The sequence below is a fragment of the Mustela lutreola genome, chromosome 13, assembly GCF_030435805.1.
Source record: "Mustela lutreola isolate mMusLut2 chromosome 13, mMusLut2.pri, whole genome shotgun sequence".
Classification (NCBI taxonomy): domain Eukaryota; kingdom Metazoa; phylum Chordata; class Mammalia; order Carnivora; family Mustelidae; genus Mustela; species Mustela lutreola.
In genome coordinates, this window is record NC_081302.1 from 79,532,336 (window position 1) to 79,551,248 (window position 18,913).

Below are 18,913 nucleotides of genomic sequence, written 5' to 3' on the forward strand. Positions count from 1 at the left end.
AAATGAACTAGTAATGTTAGTAGCTATCCAAATATGATGTCAAACAGATATAAACATATCTACTTAGGGACAGTTCATTAAAAAATAAAAACAAAAAAAGACGGACTAAATTCATAAATATAACCTGGCATGCATAACAATTTAAACACCAAGTACCAAAAGGTAACTTTACTCTGCTTTTTACCAAAACGTTTTCACTTACAAACCTTTACCACTGAAAAACTGTGTAATTACAACATAGTCAACCACGTTAAATCTACTCAGTAACAGTAGGCTCCTGTCACATACCAGCCGACATTAGCAATTGATTAATTCAGAGCGGAAGCATTATGGTTTTTCTCTTAGTAATACTATGTACAATTTAAATAAAGAAATGTTTTTTGTTATATAAAGATGAAGAGGTGATTCTAAGTAAAGACTTTGTTTCCATTCTCTTAAAAGTGCCCTAAAAATAAAATTCAAATTATTCTTAGGCTACTTTGCAATAGTGTATCTAAAATACTGAGTTTGACAGTGTTATGGCCTATAATGCTAAGAAATATAGCAAATTGGATTACAGATCATAGGAAATCTGTTGTTTGCCATAATTCTACTAATTCCAATAGAGTCTACTACACTGTTACCTTGATTGCTCACTGGCTTCCCTCTTATGATGATGTATTTCAGTGGAAATAAGGGAACCTTATTCATTACATGATAATATGCTTGTTACAATACACTCTACCTTCAAATACCCATACCAGAGAATTGCAAATACGTTTGTATTTAGCATAATGACTTGCAGAAGGCTTACCTTTCTAGTTAGAATTAACTTATAAAACTATTAATTGCTATATATACAAGTATGCATAAGGCAAATATGCCAAAAATGCTGAGGAAAAGACAGAAGTCATGCTGTTCTATTATAATAAAATTATTTCCCCATTTAAAGTGTTCATTTACAAAAAAAGAAGATAACGATTAGTAGGATGTATGTACAGAAGTAGTTTGGACTCCAAACCAATGTTATTAAGACTACTGATTTTTTTTTAAGTTAACTAAATTTATTAAAACTAAGTAATTTTCAAGTTCACATTTTAGCACATTGCTTTGAAAATATGAATGTCTCTACCAATTAATTTTACTACTCTTTTATATTCACTATTCACCAAAGATGAAATGATTTTTTTAAGTTCTAAATCTAATACTAGAATGCACTAATTATGTTTGGAGAGAACTGTTTTTGTCAGATGGAACTTTCTCTTCCAAAATAGCAGACCTTCTTAGAATTTTTTTACAGGCTAGTATAAATTCAAATGTATAATAGTCCAATGCAATATTAGAAAAGTGAAAGTGTACCTCCAAGGTTTGAAGAACCTAAGCCACTTGATTGCAAGCCAGTGCCAATACCTGAGCCGAATGGCGTTCCAAAACTAACTCCCAGAGATGGCTGTGGCCCTGGTATAACAAAAAACAAAACAAAACAAAAACAAAACAAAACAAAAAAAAAAATGGGGGGGGAAAAAAAACAAATTTGCCTTACTCTTTCAAGATTAAAGTTTCTTTATGAAGTTATTTTTTAAATAAACAGTGATTAATTTTGACAAATTCTATTTGCTAAAACTCAATTATCAGGATGTCTCCCCAGCCTGATTTATCTATACTAACTGATTTACCTCTCCAAAAAAAAAAAAAAAAAAAAAATTGTTTTTAAGTGACTTGTTTGTGCCACACAATTAAGAGGCTTACCACACTGATAGATGGATGTTAATTTAACCTACTAAATAACTTGAAATCTTTAATGTATTGTAAATTATAATTCTTTTAGTTTTACTTCTAGAATGGTTTTTGATCTCCCCGCTTGTTTTCTGATAAAAATTACTTGGTGTAATAAGTAAAGGTTTTTATTTTTTTCCTTTTTAAAACGTTAGAGTCAAGTCTCAACTGATCAAAGAGACTGACACTAACATGGCAAAACTATCATGTTACTTCATAAGAGTAAGTACCAAAAAACTAGGCATCACTTTTTAATAAGAAATATAAATGATATATGCAATAAGTAGATAAAAAACAAGACAATGTTTTATTTTATTAAATTTATTGTTCATTTTAAAGCAAATCAATTACACAGTAACATGACAATTCCAACTTGTTCACAAAAAGTGATAACTGAGTTCTATTTTAAGCTCTGCTACATTACACCACTTATCACCTGATTAAATAAGATAGATAATGAACATTTACAAAGGCACCGCTGTGTACCTTGACAGATTCAATACATTCAAGATTTCAATTCAGAAGTTTCTTTCCAACATTTTGGAAAATGTACTCAGATGCAGAACAATTAGTCATCCTTTTCCCGTTTGTTACTTTAAAGATTTTGGCTGAGTTTGTTTGGCAAGAATAGCATCAAACTTACTAGCCTCTCTTTTTAACTACTTTTTTTTCTTTAACTAAGCAGAATACAAAAATCTAAAAATCTCTCATTTGATAAATAATTTATGAAAATTATTCAATAGATTTCATAGTACAATCTTCAGTCTTGTCTTTTTCAAGCACAGTGATCAGTGCATCTCAAAGTTGAGGGAACTGCCAAAGTAATACACAGACTGAAATTTAAACTTTTCAAAAAAATCAAAGCCTTCAAGTTGTTCAATGAAGATTGAGGTTTGTATATTCAAAAGGTAGTGTAAAATTATAAAGCATTAAAAAAAAGAAAAAGAAAACTGAGGAAACTGCATTTTGCTACACTGGGACAGAAACTGGACTTTTCAAATAGCTTCTACCCAGAAAATAAAGAATAAGAATAGCAGCTGGAGTTCTTATACTATTATTAAAAAATAAATTAAAAAAGGATTTAAATTTTTACATCCAGTTTGAGATCAATTTGAGAATAAAATACCTGCCTAGCAGCTCTTTTGTAAAATGTTACTATAGGAAAAAGAAACTAAGCATATTACCCTCTTACTTCTAACAAAAATAATACGTAGAAAACACACGTCCAGTTTCTTGAACACTGAGAGACTTAAATGTCACATGTTGATAGGAGGCACTGATGGTGGAAGACCCTAAAGAATAATGCACACCACAGCCCTCAGCCCTACAAGTTGCAAGAGTTACTCAAATAACATGCTTTTTGTTGTGTGTGGGTCTGTTTTTAAGAGTAACCCTAATCATCAATATTCAGGATATTGGTAATCAAGAACTCTGACAATGACAAGACTTTCCATTGCACAACAGGTACATGATACTTTGAGTTTTGTACCTTCACACAAATTCTGAAGGCAACATCATTTATAAAACTAGTAGGCAAATGTATAACATTTTTTAATATTAAAAACCCATGATAAATATCTCCCATGCCAAAGTATTAGCATATATTACACTCTGGCCACCATATAAATTAGTTTCACTATTAGAAAGCAGAATCTAAATCCTTCAGGCAAAAGTCACGTAAACAATTCAAGAATTCTGTTTCAAAATCTGAATAGTCATTCAATGAGAGGCTTAGTTCCATAAATAAAATCAAGTTAGTAGTAATATATCCCAATAATTGCCCAAAGTGAAATCTTCATGTAGAGTAACATTTTACAAAAGTTACCGTATAATATATTCACACACAACAAAATCAAGTTTAGCACTGTAATTCATATTTTCCAGAATAAATTCTACTTTCTTAAAAGTAAAACTGCATTCACAGGAAAAGGACTAAAGTGCTAAATTTTTTTTAGTAATTTTCAGTAATTACTCAAAATACCTAATGTTATTAGTGTGATTATTCCTAAGTCATATTTTAAAAATAATTTTTCTTAGAAACAAAAAAATGCCTTTTCCCCAATTTGAAAAATTTTACTTACTGATTTAAAGGGGAATGTTCCTTTGGTTGTTAAATACAACAAAACCACAAAACTACAAGAAACTAAAATGAAATACTTAAAGTTTCCTATTTAACACTACATCTTAAATGTCCAAACCTACACTAAAAGCTAGAAATTAGGAACTCTTAACAAAATGTCTCAGCTCTCCTTAAAAATAGCAGCTAAGTCACATGAGAATAGTCTTATTGTGTAAACATCAAGAACTTTTAAAAGTGTCAAAACACAACAGCAAAACTTAATCCCAACACATTAGTTCAAAACAATCTATCCTAAGTTAAAATTCTACTGATAATCCTAATGTAAATGTCTTAAGCTTTTTAAGAGGCTTCAAAAGCACTGGTGGACAAGTGTACTCAAGATCTACTAATATGTCATTTATCCATGTACTGATGCTTATTTCATACATAATTAGCCTGCTGGTTTTTCATCAATTCTCTTCAACCTTCAGAAGCAATAACCATAAATCATGCAGGCCTAATCTCTATTATATTTTTTTCATTAAAAAACACCAAAGAAATGTTAAAGAAGTAACTTAAATCCATACCTCCACCTCCAAGAAAGACTATGCAGAAACCACCTTCAGAAGGTAGCAGCCTAAGAGGCTATCTGCACTTTTTACATTAATAAAGTCAAGAACCCATATGCAATTGAAAGCAAAATCCCTGTCAACTCAAACCTTGCACAGATCAACAATGATGTATAAAAACAGCACACCAGCTTTACCTAACTGAATCTAGATGGTCTTTAAATTTTATTATTGTCACTTTAAAAAAAAAAAAAGACATCCTCAAAGTCTTGAAACATAAAGAATAAGTCACTGAGTACAAAGCACAATGTAAAAATTCCTCAACGGGCTGTAATTCATGAAATCAGTAGGTATCTAAGAAAGCTCATCCATCTCCCTGTAGTGGTGACACGACTGGAATAACTAACATTCTGACTAGAAGATGCATAAAGGAATGCACTACAGAGCTGAGGGGGCCTTTGAAGAAACAAAAAGAGAAGACATAATATAAAATTGTTATTACTACTGTTCAGCTTCTCAGTTCTAAAAATCCACACAACTCAAAATGAAAACAATCTGAGACTGTTTAGGTTGATAAATTACAATTCCTGCCAGCCGATGAGGAAGCCCTTATGTGAGTTTGAAAACTGCAGGGAACATAGAATGCAGTCAAGTCTCCCTGAAGCCTGGCAAAAGTCACAAATAAAATTAAATGAGCAAAGGCTCCTCAAGATGATTACTCTAAATCAAGCTAACATTCTCCACCACGACAGAGAGCAAACAACATACTCAACTCACATTGTTTACCTTTGTATCCTGGGAGCCTAGTACATAGCAGGCACTCATATTTATAGAACAAACATATTACCTTCATATGTCCATGAGCCCAAAATGCATGACCTCTCAAGACTGTCTACATGAGAAAATTAAAAACAACAACCCTGACAAGTGGTTTTGCTTCAAATTTAGTTGTGTATCACAGAATATAATTAATTCATTTATGCCATGACACTTTAAGTAACTGAGCTTTCTCAAGTTGTATTTATTAAAATGGAAATCCCTTATGTTTTTAAGAATACTTAACCCAAACCCACGCTTATCTGATCTATTGTAGGATTAATATTGGCTCTAAAAAGTAAATTGGTACTATGTTGGTTTGATTAGCTGGTTACATAATCAGGAGAACTGATAATCATTAATTATGGAACTGATTCCTATACTGACTTGATGGGAATCAGCCACATACCGATTTTTTTCCCTCCATAACTTGACAATGGAATCCTACACTCCAGCCAGCTAGCGAAGTACTAGAGAGTGCCACTGTGAGCCACTATTCACATAGGTCCAGCCATGGAATGTGGACAATTTGGCATAAACCAATCATCAGCCATTCACTGATGGTAAGTCAATTCTGTCATCTCCAAATGTGAAGAATAATTTTTAAACTGCCAGTACTGAAAACCAGAGAATGTTTCCCTAGTAGAGGCAGCCTGAATGCAGTTTAGATACACCTGTTCTTTACTCTTTTTGTACTGTAATTTACTATTGGACTATATGGAACTCTCAGAAAGACACATGCTATAGAATAATTAAGCATTACTCAAAAATTTATGAATGAGGAAAGAAAAAATCAATATCCATTAACACTATATTTTCTATGTCACACTTCAAGCCTGACCAAAAAAACAGACTGTAGTAAAGACAATAATCTCCAAAAGACACAGGACCAAACTGCATATGCAGAACTAGACCACAAAAATGTTTCTCTTGTTAGAAGTGGAATTAAACCAAAGGACTAAATTATCTGCTTCCCAGCATCTCACCAATTATTTTCATCATCTGCCCAGCTTCCCCATTCAAACTTCTTAATATGCAATGCAGAACATCGCAAAACATCTTTTTCCTGCTCTTGCTACTGTTCTGCTCATTCTGAAAAGGTACATATAATTCTAGCATGTACTTTCTTCCAAATTTGGTTAAGAGGGGACCTGTACTCTGTTTCCAGTCATTATGCATAAAAACAACCAAATGATCTTTAACACACCTTCAGTCATAACAATGTACTTCATCCTAAATGTGGGTACTCTGCAATCACTATGAATGAGGAAATGAGAATGCACCATCTACCAGTATCATATATGAAAAATGCAAAGTATGGCTGGATTATCTCTGACTTTAAAACAATAAATGATACAATCACGATTTTAGAATCTAATATTCTTAAATGTAATTCGGTAGTGAAACACCATGTTCTAAAGGGCATTTATAGCAATACAGCAAGTAACATTAAGTAATTCACAATACTCATTATCTAATTGATGTATTAATTATTGCTAAGACTACCCTGCATTTTTTATCAGGTATGTTTATAATTGTGTCCATCACAATTTTTAGATTGTATTGGAACAGCTACTCATAGAAATTTCTTCAGTGCTAACACAAAAGGAAGACTTATAAAAATGCACATCAATGTTCTGCATTTGAACAGTAAGAAGCTATAACTTGAATGCATTCAGACCTGTAGCAGGCTGTTGCTGCTGTGTAAGTGTTGCAGCCATGGCAACGGCTGCCGCATTTGGCATGTTGCTGAAAGGGGTGGGTCCAGTAGTAACTCTGGGGGCATTCTGCCACTTCTTGGCTTCTGCTCGCCTGGCTTCAAACACATCTACAGCATCTCCTAAGAACATTTTCCTGTAGCCAAGGTACTGTTCTTTTAGCACCTAAATGAAAGAAAAAAGAGACAGTTAGTAAGTCAAGTTCTTTGTTGACTTTGGTATTATATGAATAATCTAACTAGGACGTAAGTCTGCAGACAGATGAGACACCACCAATACTATACATTCACCCTAAAGAGCAAATCAAAGTGGGGCATGGTGTGGGAAGTGATGCATGCAAGCTCTATTACTCTTTTATTTTTTTTCCCTACTTTTGTCATGTCTTTCCAATAAACAGTCTAAAATATTCTGGCTCCATGATGCTCTCTTTAAAAATGAGTTAGCAAAGCTTTTAAACAAGTAAAGTAATATCTAAAATTCCATTTTCTTTTTTTTTTTTTTTTTTTTTTTTTTTTAAAGATTTTATCCATTTATTTGATAGAGAGAGATCACAAGTAGGCAGAGAGGCAGGCAGAGAGAGAGAGGAGGAAGCAGGCTCCCTGCTGAGCAGAGAGCCCGATATGGGACTTGATCCCAGGACCCTGAGATCATGACCTGAGCCGAAGGCAGCGGCTTAACCCACTGAGCCACCCAGGCGCCCATAAAATTCCATTTTCAATACTGCAGTTTTTCATATTTCTCCAACACCCAACCTTTTGATAACTTTAGATTCAAAAGGCTAAAAACATGTACTAAATATGTATCTGTTAAATTCTTCTTTAAAAGGCCCAGGTGACACAGGTTAAAATAAAAGGTCCTTACCAGAGAGAGCTTGGGGGCTTTAAGGAGAGCTTTCACTTATCAGTATTACCTGACTATTTTACATAAGAATGACTCATGTTGAGCTTGTGTCTCCAAACTGGGGCAGAGGGGCAGGGGCTGGGGCAGGGAAAGTGACTTATAATTTCAGAGTAAGAAAGAGAAATTACCAAGTTCATAAAGTAGACTGGTTCACACGGTGCAAAATCTGCCTTGATTAAAGCCATTAATAGGAGTGATTCTACTGCACATCAGAATTACTAAATACTTTTTCATTAAAGGTTTAATCTAATTTAGATCAGTTTTAAACAATGTGAAGAAATGCAGAATTTTCAGATTTGCTACATTCTCAGCAGAAATTAGTAACTATTAGTCTTTTTGGTCTTAACATGTAGAGTATTTAGAAATCTTACTGTTATTTGCAGTATTTAAACATTACCATCCCCTATTTTGTGCAGTCATCAGTATTTGATGTTCCAGCTCCAAACTTTCCTACCTCTGTAATGTATTGAAGCAGGCCTACCAAGAACTGAAAACTAGGAAATCCAGTCAGATGTAGGGTATGTGATACCAGAAGAATGAATTTTATTAAAATTGATCTCTCCGAGTCCATCCTCCCTTTTCTCTGTGCACATATATATGCATAAACCCATGCAATGTTTGGCACCAACAGCCCATAAATTTTAGTTCTACTTATACTAGAAAATAATGACCTGCCTTCGAGACTTGAAAGACAACTGGTTTCTGGAAAAGGGGGAAAAAAAAGAAGAACTGACCTCAGCCATATAATTACTGTATAATTACTGATACAAGGTCCAATTTTGTTAATGTCCCTGAAGACTGGCTGGCTCAGGTAGTTTAAGCCTGTTTCAGATTATCTTGTGAAAAAACAACACGCAAGAAACAAAAATAAAAAACCAACTCACTGGAAATTTCTGTAAGTAAGTAAGTCTAGAAATCACAGTTTGCTCACTAAAAGCAGCTGAAAATAAACCACAACATAGCAAATCTGCTCACAGAACATCCTTTGGTTCTTAGGGATGTGCATTACAAAATTAAAAAAAAAAAAAAAAGAGTAGATCAAGTTGTCAGGTCTAGTTTATACAACATGATCAAAAGAGATTATGTGTGAATCCATATGTTTTATGGTCATGTTACTGAAAAGGGTAGTTTTCAAACCAGAGAGCAGAAACTGCTATTGAAAAAGCATGTATACTTACAATTGATATGTCTAGAATTTGCTTTAAAATATTTCAGAGAGAAAAGCAACTCTGTGTGGAAAATTGAAAAAACAAAACCAGCAGGATCTTGGTAATGGTTGAAACTGAGTGGTGAGTAGCTGGGCATTCATTACAGTAGTGCCCTATTTTTTGTATATGCGTATATTTGAAAAACTTTCACAACAAAAATTAAGAAAAAAAAATCTGCACAACACAGACTTCAAAGCACCAATAAGGAATCATCTTTAGCCCTTTAAAAAACTAAAGTAATATTTATTACAGACCTATAAATTTCAAGAATATTTGATAAAAATTCGGACTTTTTTGTTTTAAGATTTTACGTATCAGGGCGCCTAAGTGGCTCAGTGGGTTAAGCCTCTGCCTTCGGCTCAGGTCATGATCTCAGGGTTCTGGGATCGAGCCCCACATCGGGCTCTCTGCTAAGCAGGGAGCCTGCTTCCTCCTCTCTCTCTGCCTGCCTCTCTGCCTACTTGTGATCTCTGTCAAATAAATAAATAAAATCTTTTAAAAAAATTTAAAAAAAAAGATTTTATGTATCAACTTGAGAAAGGGCTAGGGTGAGAGAGCACAAGAAGAGGGGGCACCAGGAGCAGTGGGAGGAGAAGCAGACTCCCCGCTGAGCAAGGAGCCCGATATGGGACTCAATCCCACCACCCTGGGATCGTGACCTGAGCTGAAGGCAGACGCTTAGCCGACTGAGCCACCCAGGCATCCCTAAAACTAAACAAGTTAAAATATTTGGTTTAGAATTTTAAAGATATTAAAGAAAAAGGTCCAAATTATGTTCATTTCAAACATGGTATAATTTAAATGGTTAACTTTTTAAAACATTTATTATCATGAACAGATTAAAATAAAAATGAAAACAATGGTAATCTCAAACTTTATTTTATGCAGTTACTAATTTATTTAGACTCCGGTTTGGATACTTAGAATTTTAAAGATTTTTCTAACTATGTAACTCCAAGAAAGGATTTAATTATATTTGCCCAACTAGTTGGAAAAAGTATACTTATATTTAACATTCACTTAAATTTTAAAAACTAACATCACACAAGGTACAAAATATCCCGTGACAAATTATTTTATTTTTATTATTTAATAAACACAAATAGTTCCTTGTATTTAAAAGGGAAAAATGTTTAAGTACTTGATGACCAATAAGTATTTAAATTATATGCAAAATTAAAGCAGTGCAAAATGATTTTGCTAACTAAGAATGTTTATTTTCTGTAGTGCTGCTTATAGAGGTGTAGATGGAAACAACCTAAATGTCCAACAAAAGAGGATTGGGTAAGGAAACTATACACGTATATACAATGAAATCCTACGTAACTACTAAAAATGATGTTGAAGAAATATATGTATTAACACAGGAAGTTGTTTACAATGTATTATTGAAAAAAGTTAAAATAGCTGATTGCATAGAATACTTGGATCTTTTTGGGGAAAAAAATAGATCTGTGATTGGGTGTGAGCATGATTACGGATTATTTTAGTTTTAGTTTTTTTCACTTACATGTAATTTTAGCTAGTCCTATAATAGGCACGAATGCTCTGCAAATAAATACTTCACTTGGGTCTAGATACACAGATATGTGAACTGGTAATGAAAACTTACCTTTACATTTTCATGAATAGACTGAAGTTGTGCAGCTAAAGCTACAAATGTTTGATAAATTTTCTGCATAGCCATTGACAAATCTATAAAAGAAAATTATATTATCACACAAATATCTATGTAACACAATCAGTATTATTTTTCTGTAACTTGAGTCCAATTTTTGGTACAAAGTCTAAGAGGAGAAAACTACATGAATATTTGCATGAACACGACAAGACAGCACAATGAGTAGACTGAGAGTGGGGTGTCTGCATCAGTCATTGGCAGAAGGGAGGAAGCCCTGAGACTTCTGCCCTGGTTAGCAGAGTAACAATTCACCAGAGTGCACTTTCTAATAAGAGAGAATAAAGATCTAATCAAGGCTTTAAGGAAATTTTCTTATGGCAGCTTAAGACAACTACTAGTAGTTATTTAAAATATCTACTATGTAATAACACCTTAACTTCTCTTACCAAAAAATAGTGCTATCAAAAAAAAAAAAAAAAAAAAAAATCACCACAGAAAGTATGTTACCTTGAGGAGTTATATGTGAGTTATTCGCTTGAGTGGCAAGATGGTTTTCTAGTTCTTCAATCTGCTGTCTGTACTGCTGAAGCTGTACCTCAAACTGCTGAACCAAGATTCTGAAGTAGCTACATGAAAACATTTACAGAGTCAGACAGAAGTTTTAAAAATATTCCTTTCCTTACATTCAAAATACCAAATAAATATATGCCCCCATTTAAGTAGGCCTTTGACTTAGTCCGACAACCTAATGACAGAGCACAAATATTATTGAAAGAAAAACTAACAGGTTATCACAAATAGATGCACACCCTTACTCTAATCATGAAAAATCCCAATTAAGGGATAATCTACAAAGTAGCTTTATATTCTTTAAAAGAATCAGGGTCATGAAAGACAAATAAAGATTGAATAACTGAGGCGCCTGGGTGGCTCAACTGTTAAGCGTCTGCCTTCTGCTCAGGTCACGATCCCAGGTTCCTGGGATCAAGCCCCACACTGGGCTCCCTGCTTGGCGGTAGGGCTGCTTCTCGCTCTCCCACTGCCCCGGTTTGTGCCCTTTCTCACTGTGTCCGTCTTTGTCAAATAAATAAATAAAATCTTAAAAAAAAACAAAACAAAACTGAAAAACTGTTACAGACTGGGAGAGATCAAGGAGAAATAACAACTAATAGCAAAGTGAATAGGATCCTGGAATCGGAAAAGTACACTGGTAGAAAACAGATCAGATCCTGGAAAAGAAAAAGCACTTTAGTGGCAAAGTCAATAAAATTCAAGTAATTTCTGTAGCTTGGTTAACAATATCATGCCTATATTAATTTTCTATTCTTGGTTAATCTCCTAATCCTGGTGGTTACACGGTATGTATGTTAAGGTTGGCAAGGTAAGGGAAATAAGGAAATTCTTTGTACTACCATTTTTGCAGGGTTTTTTAAGGTTTAAAATAAGCTCAAAATAAAAAGTTTTTTTAAAAGAGTGCAACTGTCAACCAGATTTTACAAGGAAGCACTTAAGGTTCTTGTATTTATAATCTGAAAACACTACAGTGTTTACAGAAAGAATGTGTAGTACTACTAGTATTCTGATAAATTCAACCAGAGAATGCTGCTACTAAGATAAAAAGGGACCTTAAATAGCATGCAAAGCAAGCTGAATGTTATTCTGTAAGAAATGGAGAACTATAGAAGCTTTTTGCAGTGGAAAATGATACAATTCACCCATTTTAAAACTAGTTCTGATGGCAGCATGGAGAACAAGACAGAGGGATAAAATATTAGAGGCAGTCCAGTGAGAAAGCACAGACCATGCCAATCTGAATAAGAGGAGCATCACTATCCTTGTTAATTTCCTAATTTTGATCACTGAACTATGGTTATGTAACAGAATATTACATTTAAGGAATACAAACTAAAATACTTTAACATAAAGGACATCATGTCTGCAAATAAAACTGATCAGGGCTAAAAATATGTATATACACATAAAGAGCAAAGGAATAAAACATATATAGTAAAAATATTAACATGTAAGGAAACCGGATAAAAGATATATGGGAATTCTTTGTTTTAGCCTTGAAACTTCTCTATAAGCCTGAAATTATATCTAATAAAAAGTTAAAAGAGAAAGTGAGGGATCAGAAGTCAGACAGACCTATACCACTCACAAGCTCAGGGCTTCACCTCTTCATGCCTCAGGCTCCTCATCTCTAAGAATGGAATAACAACTGTAGAGGTTTTGTTGAAAATGAGATAAAGCAGGTAAAGTGCTAAGCATACCGCTTGGCATATGGTAAGCATCTGATAAATATTAGCTATTATTATCTCTAGCAACACAAAAGGGTATAAAGAAGAGACAAGATAGAGATCACATGGCAACTTCACAAATATACAACCTAGGTAATGAGATTACAGATGAATTTTTTTCAATTTTAACTTATCTACATTTTCTAATTGCTCTTCCTGAAGACTTATTGCCTATGTGAACAAAACATTTTAAGCAAATAAGTAAAAGGGCTCAACTATTTCTAGAATGCCCTCTTTTAAGAAGGGACTATCATAAAATTATTTTTAAATTAAAAAGTCCTTATTGGTAAAATAGAAGATTCTACTACCTGCAAAATTTAATATAGTGGAATAGGCCCTGTAAATAACAGGTAAATAAAGTATAACTGCATAATAGTGGTTAAAAGCTTACATCTTAGCTGTAGTTACCTTCCAATAAAATGAAGGTAAGAACTGCCTTCTTAGGGTTATTATGAGAATTAAATGGAGAAATCAATGTTAAGTGCTTATTAACCCAGGTCTGCTACAGACGAAACTAAAAATTCTTAGCCCATGTATTGGATTGTTTTGCTTTCTTAAAGTGAGAAAATCCAGTAACTTACTCAGCAGGAGCTGTGTTTTCATGTTGGAGTCCAGGTGGTGTTTTCTGGGTTCTTAAAGCTATTTCAGCATTCTTTAACTCCTAATAGATCAGAGGTTTTTAAAAAACAAAAACAAAAACCAAACAAACAAAAAAAAGTTAAAAAAAATAAAAATTTTCCCTGGACTGAAATTTCAAACAACGCCACACACGTTATGAGAACATGCTCTATTTAACCTGCTTTACAAGTTGCTAAAACCTCTTCCCAAACAAGACAAAGTACATATTTAAAAAAACTTTATGATAAATTTATTATGACTTGCTGATCTATTTTAACAACTAAGGACTTCAGGGTGCCTCGGTGGCTAGGTCAGTTAAGCGACTGCCTTTGGATCATGTCATGATCCCAGGGTTCTGAGATCGAGTCCTGCACTGGGCTCCTTGCTCAGCCTGCTTGTCTCTCTGCCTGCCACTTACCCCTGCTTATGTTCTCTCTCTCTCCCTTTCTGACAAATAAGTAAATAAAATCTTTAAAAAAAAAAAAAAAGAACTATGGACTTCTGTAAAACTCATGAAGTTAATTCATCTACAGCAAAAGACTGCTATTATTTAAAAATCTTTAATATACAAATATAGAAAATGCTGTTTTAAAAAGGCAAGATAGCAGCAGTAATAATGTCAAGGCTGATGTAGCAGCAGTTAAAATTCTGGTAACTTACTACGTACCAAGCACTATGCTAAAAGGCTTTATGTGTACTATATCATGGTCTATCCTCAATAACCTTCTAATCTACATGACATCCCCCTTGTGACATATCCCTAATACCAATGAAGAGGAGAACTTACAAGGACATGAGGTAACTTGTCCAGACCCATGTAGCTGGAATACCTGAGAACTGTATCAAAGCAGCCCCGTTTTAAAGTTTATACCCTTAACCATTCTTATATTGCCTTCTATTGTTCTTGAGTGCAATTCTAATCTTTTAACCAGTGGCTTTTCAAGACTGATATTCTGGTTTTACCAGATTACATCCCAGTGTGCTAACACCTCACTGATTTTTAATCTAAGTTTTCTTACTTAAAAAAAAAAAAAAGTACCTTAACTTTATATTCCCTACAGCAAGCTCTTGCCCTCATTTTACTGTCAAACTAAGTCTTTAACAGTCTCTACCTGTTCTTTCCATTTCCTTCTCACTTTTTTTTTCTTTTTTTAGATTTTATTTATTTACAGACAGAGATCACAAGTAGGCAGAGAGGCAGGCAGAGAACAAGAGGAGGAAGCAGACTCCCTGCTGAGCAGAGAGACCCTGGGATCATGACCTGAGCTGAAGGCAGAGGCTTTAACCCACTGATCCACCCAGGCGCCCTCCTTTTCACTCTTCATCTCAGACTTCCATCCTATCTGACTTAAGGACAAATGCCCTGGAGAGCTCTGGACTATTAACTCTGAACCCTGCCTACCTCTGGCCAGGCCAAGACTCATTATCAGTGCTTCTATGATACCAAACTACTTAAAGATCCTCAAACATACCTATTTCATGGCTCCATTCCTCTGCCTGGTAGTCTACCAGCCCAGTAACACTCATGTTCAAGATTCAGCACAAAGGTATCCCAATTCTGGACAGATGATAAAAATGCTCACTTAAGCCCTTTGTGCCTCTATCATACCGTGTCTCTGGAACATGTTACCCAACTGATTTCGCTCACTCTCCCTAGCATATTTTAAGTCTTTTGATCCTGAACACTTCTGCTGAAGTGCTTTGTAACAGATCCTTAAAAATGTTAACTGACTACGTGTAACCTCAACAAACCACTGACACCTGCCCTACCCAAAAAGAAGAAATTTTAAATACTTAAACTCTTAATTAAACTCTTGAGTTATGTTACCAAAAAATTAAGAATTTAAGAGACTTTGCTTCCATAAGGTTCTGGTCTTTGCAATCACAACACTGTTCCTCAGAATTGCCTGTTATTTCCCAAAAAGGTTTTCTTTGAAGAAAAACTTTTAGGGTTAAGGAATACTGATAACTACCTCACTAAGAGAGTAAGAATATTTTCTCAATTGATAATTCACTAGACTGAGGGTAGAGCAGTAATTCCTGAATTAGAAGTAAGAATCTTAGATCAAATTTATTTGACGTGACCTGTAAAAATTTTCTAAAATTGATTTAGATGACTTTTTTTTCTTATGAAAACATTCTTTGACTCATCCTCTTCTTTTTTTTTTGCCACCATTATACTCCACCCAAGCTTTTATTATTTCATTTACACAACTAGTCTTTTAGTATCTTTGGGGTTGGGTTTTTATCTCTGAAAGTCTATTAACAAGTCTGGTACATAAAATGTATTCAATTCTGGGGCGCCTGGATGGCTCAGTGGGTTAAAGCCTCTGCCTTCGGCTCAGGTTATGATCTTAGGGTCCTGGGATCGAGCCCCGCATCGGGCTCTCTGCTCGGCAGGGAGCCTGCTTCTTCCTCTCTCTCTGCCTGCCTCTCTGCCTACTTGTGATCTCTCTATCAAATACATAAGTAAAATATTTTAAAAATAATAATATAAATAAATAAATAAATAAATAAAAGGTATTCAACAAATATTTATGAATGAACTCATCTAGTGCTAGAGTTACAGTGGATCCCATTATAGCATTCATTTCTCTTTTTCTTGAGTTTACCTCCTCTATTACTGTGCTAATGTCCCTTCCCATATAATTTAATACATTTCACATGAAATTTATAATTTTAAGTAATGTTTAACCAGAATCTAAACATTCTCCACTGTCTAAAAGCATAAGTGACATTTCCTTCCTCCTACAAAGACGATGCAAACATATCTGATGATGTATACAGAAGGAATAAGTAGAAAAGAAACATGGGAGAATACATTAATCATATTTAACTGAAGTTTGTAGGAAATCAGGAAATCTAAAAGCAGAAAATAAAGGCTTTGAATTCCTCTTAAATTTCATAGTTTAGAGTACCTACTTAATAACACCTTTTTATTAAAAATATCACAAAGTATTCTCTAATAGTTGACTTGAAGACACATAAGAACATACAAACTTCTCATTTTAAATCAAGTAAGTAAGTCCTAGGCATTTAATGTACAGCATGATGACTATAGTTAATAATACTGTATTGTATATTCACAAGTTGCTAGGAAAGTAGATCCTGAAAGTTCTCATATCAACAGGAACAGTTTTTCTGCCTAAGTATAGTAGTAGATATTAACCAGATTTGTTGGGTCATTTTGCAATATATACAAATATTGAATCATTACATTGCACACCTGAAACTAATATAGTTTTATATGTCAATGATATTTCAATAAAAAAGGACATATAAGCATCTTTTGAATTTTTACTTAATGTAGTATCACTTTATTTATGAAGCGCATAGCACTCTTGATAAGCCCATGTTTTTTGTTTTTTTTTTTTAAGATTTTATTTATTTATTTGACAGACAGACATCACAAGTAGGCAGAGAGGCAGGCAGAGAGAGAGGAAGGGAAGCAGGCTCCCTGCTGGGCAGAGAGCTCAATGCAGGGCTTGATCCCAGGACCCTGGGATCATGACCTCGGCCGAAGGCAGAGGCTTTAACCCACTTAGCCACCCAGGCGACCCTAAGCCCATATTTTAAAAAGGCGTATCACAGGGGCATCCGGACGGTGCAGTGTCATGAGATCGAACCCCTCATTGGGTTCCCTGCTGAGTATGGAGTCTCTGGACATTCTCTGCCCCTCTCCCTCTGCCCCTCCCACTGGAGAGGGAATGTTCTCTAAAACATAAATAAATCTTTAAAAAGGTGTTTCACATTAAGTTCTTTAACAGATGAGAGAAAACTTTAGGGAAAGATTTCTAGACTGCCATGATCCAAAGAAGTATATTTTATAATTGCGAAATATAAAACAAATCATCTACCATCACTCTTCCCCAACAATTTAGAGAAGAACAATGTATTACATATTTTACATATATTATGCCATAGAAAGAAAAAACAAGTACATATGAATGGCAAAAAACACAAGCCTCATTAACATTTTTAACTAAGACATAAGACTGGCAAGTCATCAGAATTTTTAATACTTAAAAAGCTTAATATAGTTTTTATTTAATGGATGACAGATTTTTAAAAACATATTTTTCTGCCTTGCTTGCATGATATAGCAATTTAGCCAGCAAACACTCTTAGGAAACAAACTAGTTAAGAATATCAGCTCTTCCACTTATTGACAACCTCTTCCATTTATTAACAACCTCTCTGTCCATATTCTTATTTATATAACAAAGATAAGACGGCCTAACTCACAGAGCTGTCATGAAAACTAAACTGGACTAATATAAATTGCTTAAAATACTGCCTCATAAATAATAAGAACTCAATACAAACTAGTGACTACTATTATCATAGCAACTTAAAAGTACTCAAGCTAGGGATGCCTGGGTGGCTCAGTTGGTTAAGCAGCTGCCTTCAGCTCAGGTCATGATCCCGGCGTCCTGGGATCGAGTCCCACATCGGGATCCTTGCTCGGCAGGGAGCCTGCTTCTCCCTCTGTCTCTGCCTGCCATTCTGTCTGCCTGTGCTCGCTCTCTCTCCTGCTCTCTCTGATAAATAAATAAAATCTTAAAAAAAAAAAAGTACTCAAGCTAGGGCTCCTGGGTGGTTCAGTTGGTCAAGTGACTGCCTTCGGCTCAGGTCATGATCCTGAAACCCAAGACTGAGTCCTGCAACTCACTCCCTGCTCAGCAAGGGGTCAGCTTCTCCCTTTGACCCTCCCCCCTCTCATGCTCTCTTTCTCTCTCTCTCAAATAAATAAAATCTTTTTTTAAAAAGCACACATGCTATACAGTTTTCTTATAGTACATCTGTATCAAGTCTTATAACATATAAGACTTAAATAAAACGAAACAAAACCCTACAATAAAATTACTTTTAGTTTACCTGAGCAGTTTCTATTTTCAGCTTGTCAATATTGAGGGTGTTCCTCTGTAATCCACTGGCAGCCAATGACAGAAGCTGCTTCAGAGCTTTAATATCCTCTTGTACTTTAAGCATGGCTTTTGAAGACATTCTACTAATTTCTTCTTGTACCTGTTTCTGTTCCTTCACAAATTTCCTGAAAAGATACATAAAACTGAATTCCAAAAAAATACACCTTTGGTTTCCTATAGGAAAAAAGCATATTTACTACAGGCTGATCAGACTCCTAGTGTTTTTTAAAAAGGAAATATTAAAAATTCATCCACAGTTCACATGCTTTTTTCAGATTGACAATAAAAGAATTTTAATTCCCATTATTCTGCTTTGTTTATAAAAATATTAAAATTTTTACCAACACCCAAGTTAAAATGTTTAAGAGGAAGAAGAGATGTTGCCCTTAAAGTATTCTAACATTCTTCAACATGATATATC

The 18,913-nt window shown here is 34.4% G+C and overlaps 1 protein-coding gene across 2 annotated transcripts in view; it reads right to left on the reverse strand.

Moving 5' to 3' along the window:
* NUP58 (nucleoporin 58) overlaps positions 1-18,913 on the reverse strand; it is a 62,637-nt gene that overhangs the window by 24,768 nt on the left and 18,956 nt on the right. For both annotated transcript variants that reach the window (XM_059144216.1, XM_059144215.1), the window contains exons 9-14: positions 18,443-18,617; positions 13,528-13,607; positions 11,154-11,272; positions 10,638-10,720; positions 6,881-7,082; positions 1,339-1,437 (exon numbers count right to left, since the gene is read on the reverse strand). In XM_059144216.1, coding sequence (XP_059000199.1) covers positions 1,339-1,437; positions 6,881-7,082; positions 10,638-10,720; positions 11,154-11,272; positions 13,528-13,607; positions 18,443-18,617 — 758 coding nt within the window. The remainder of the gene's footprint in view (positions 1-1,338; positions 1,438-6,880; positions 7,083-10,637; positions 10,721-11,153; positions 11,273-13,527; positions 13,608-18,442; positions 18,618-18,913) is intronic.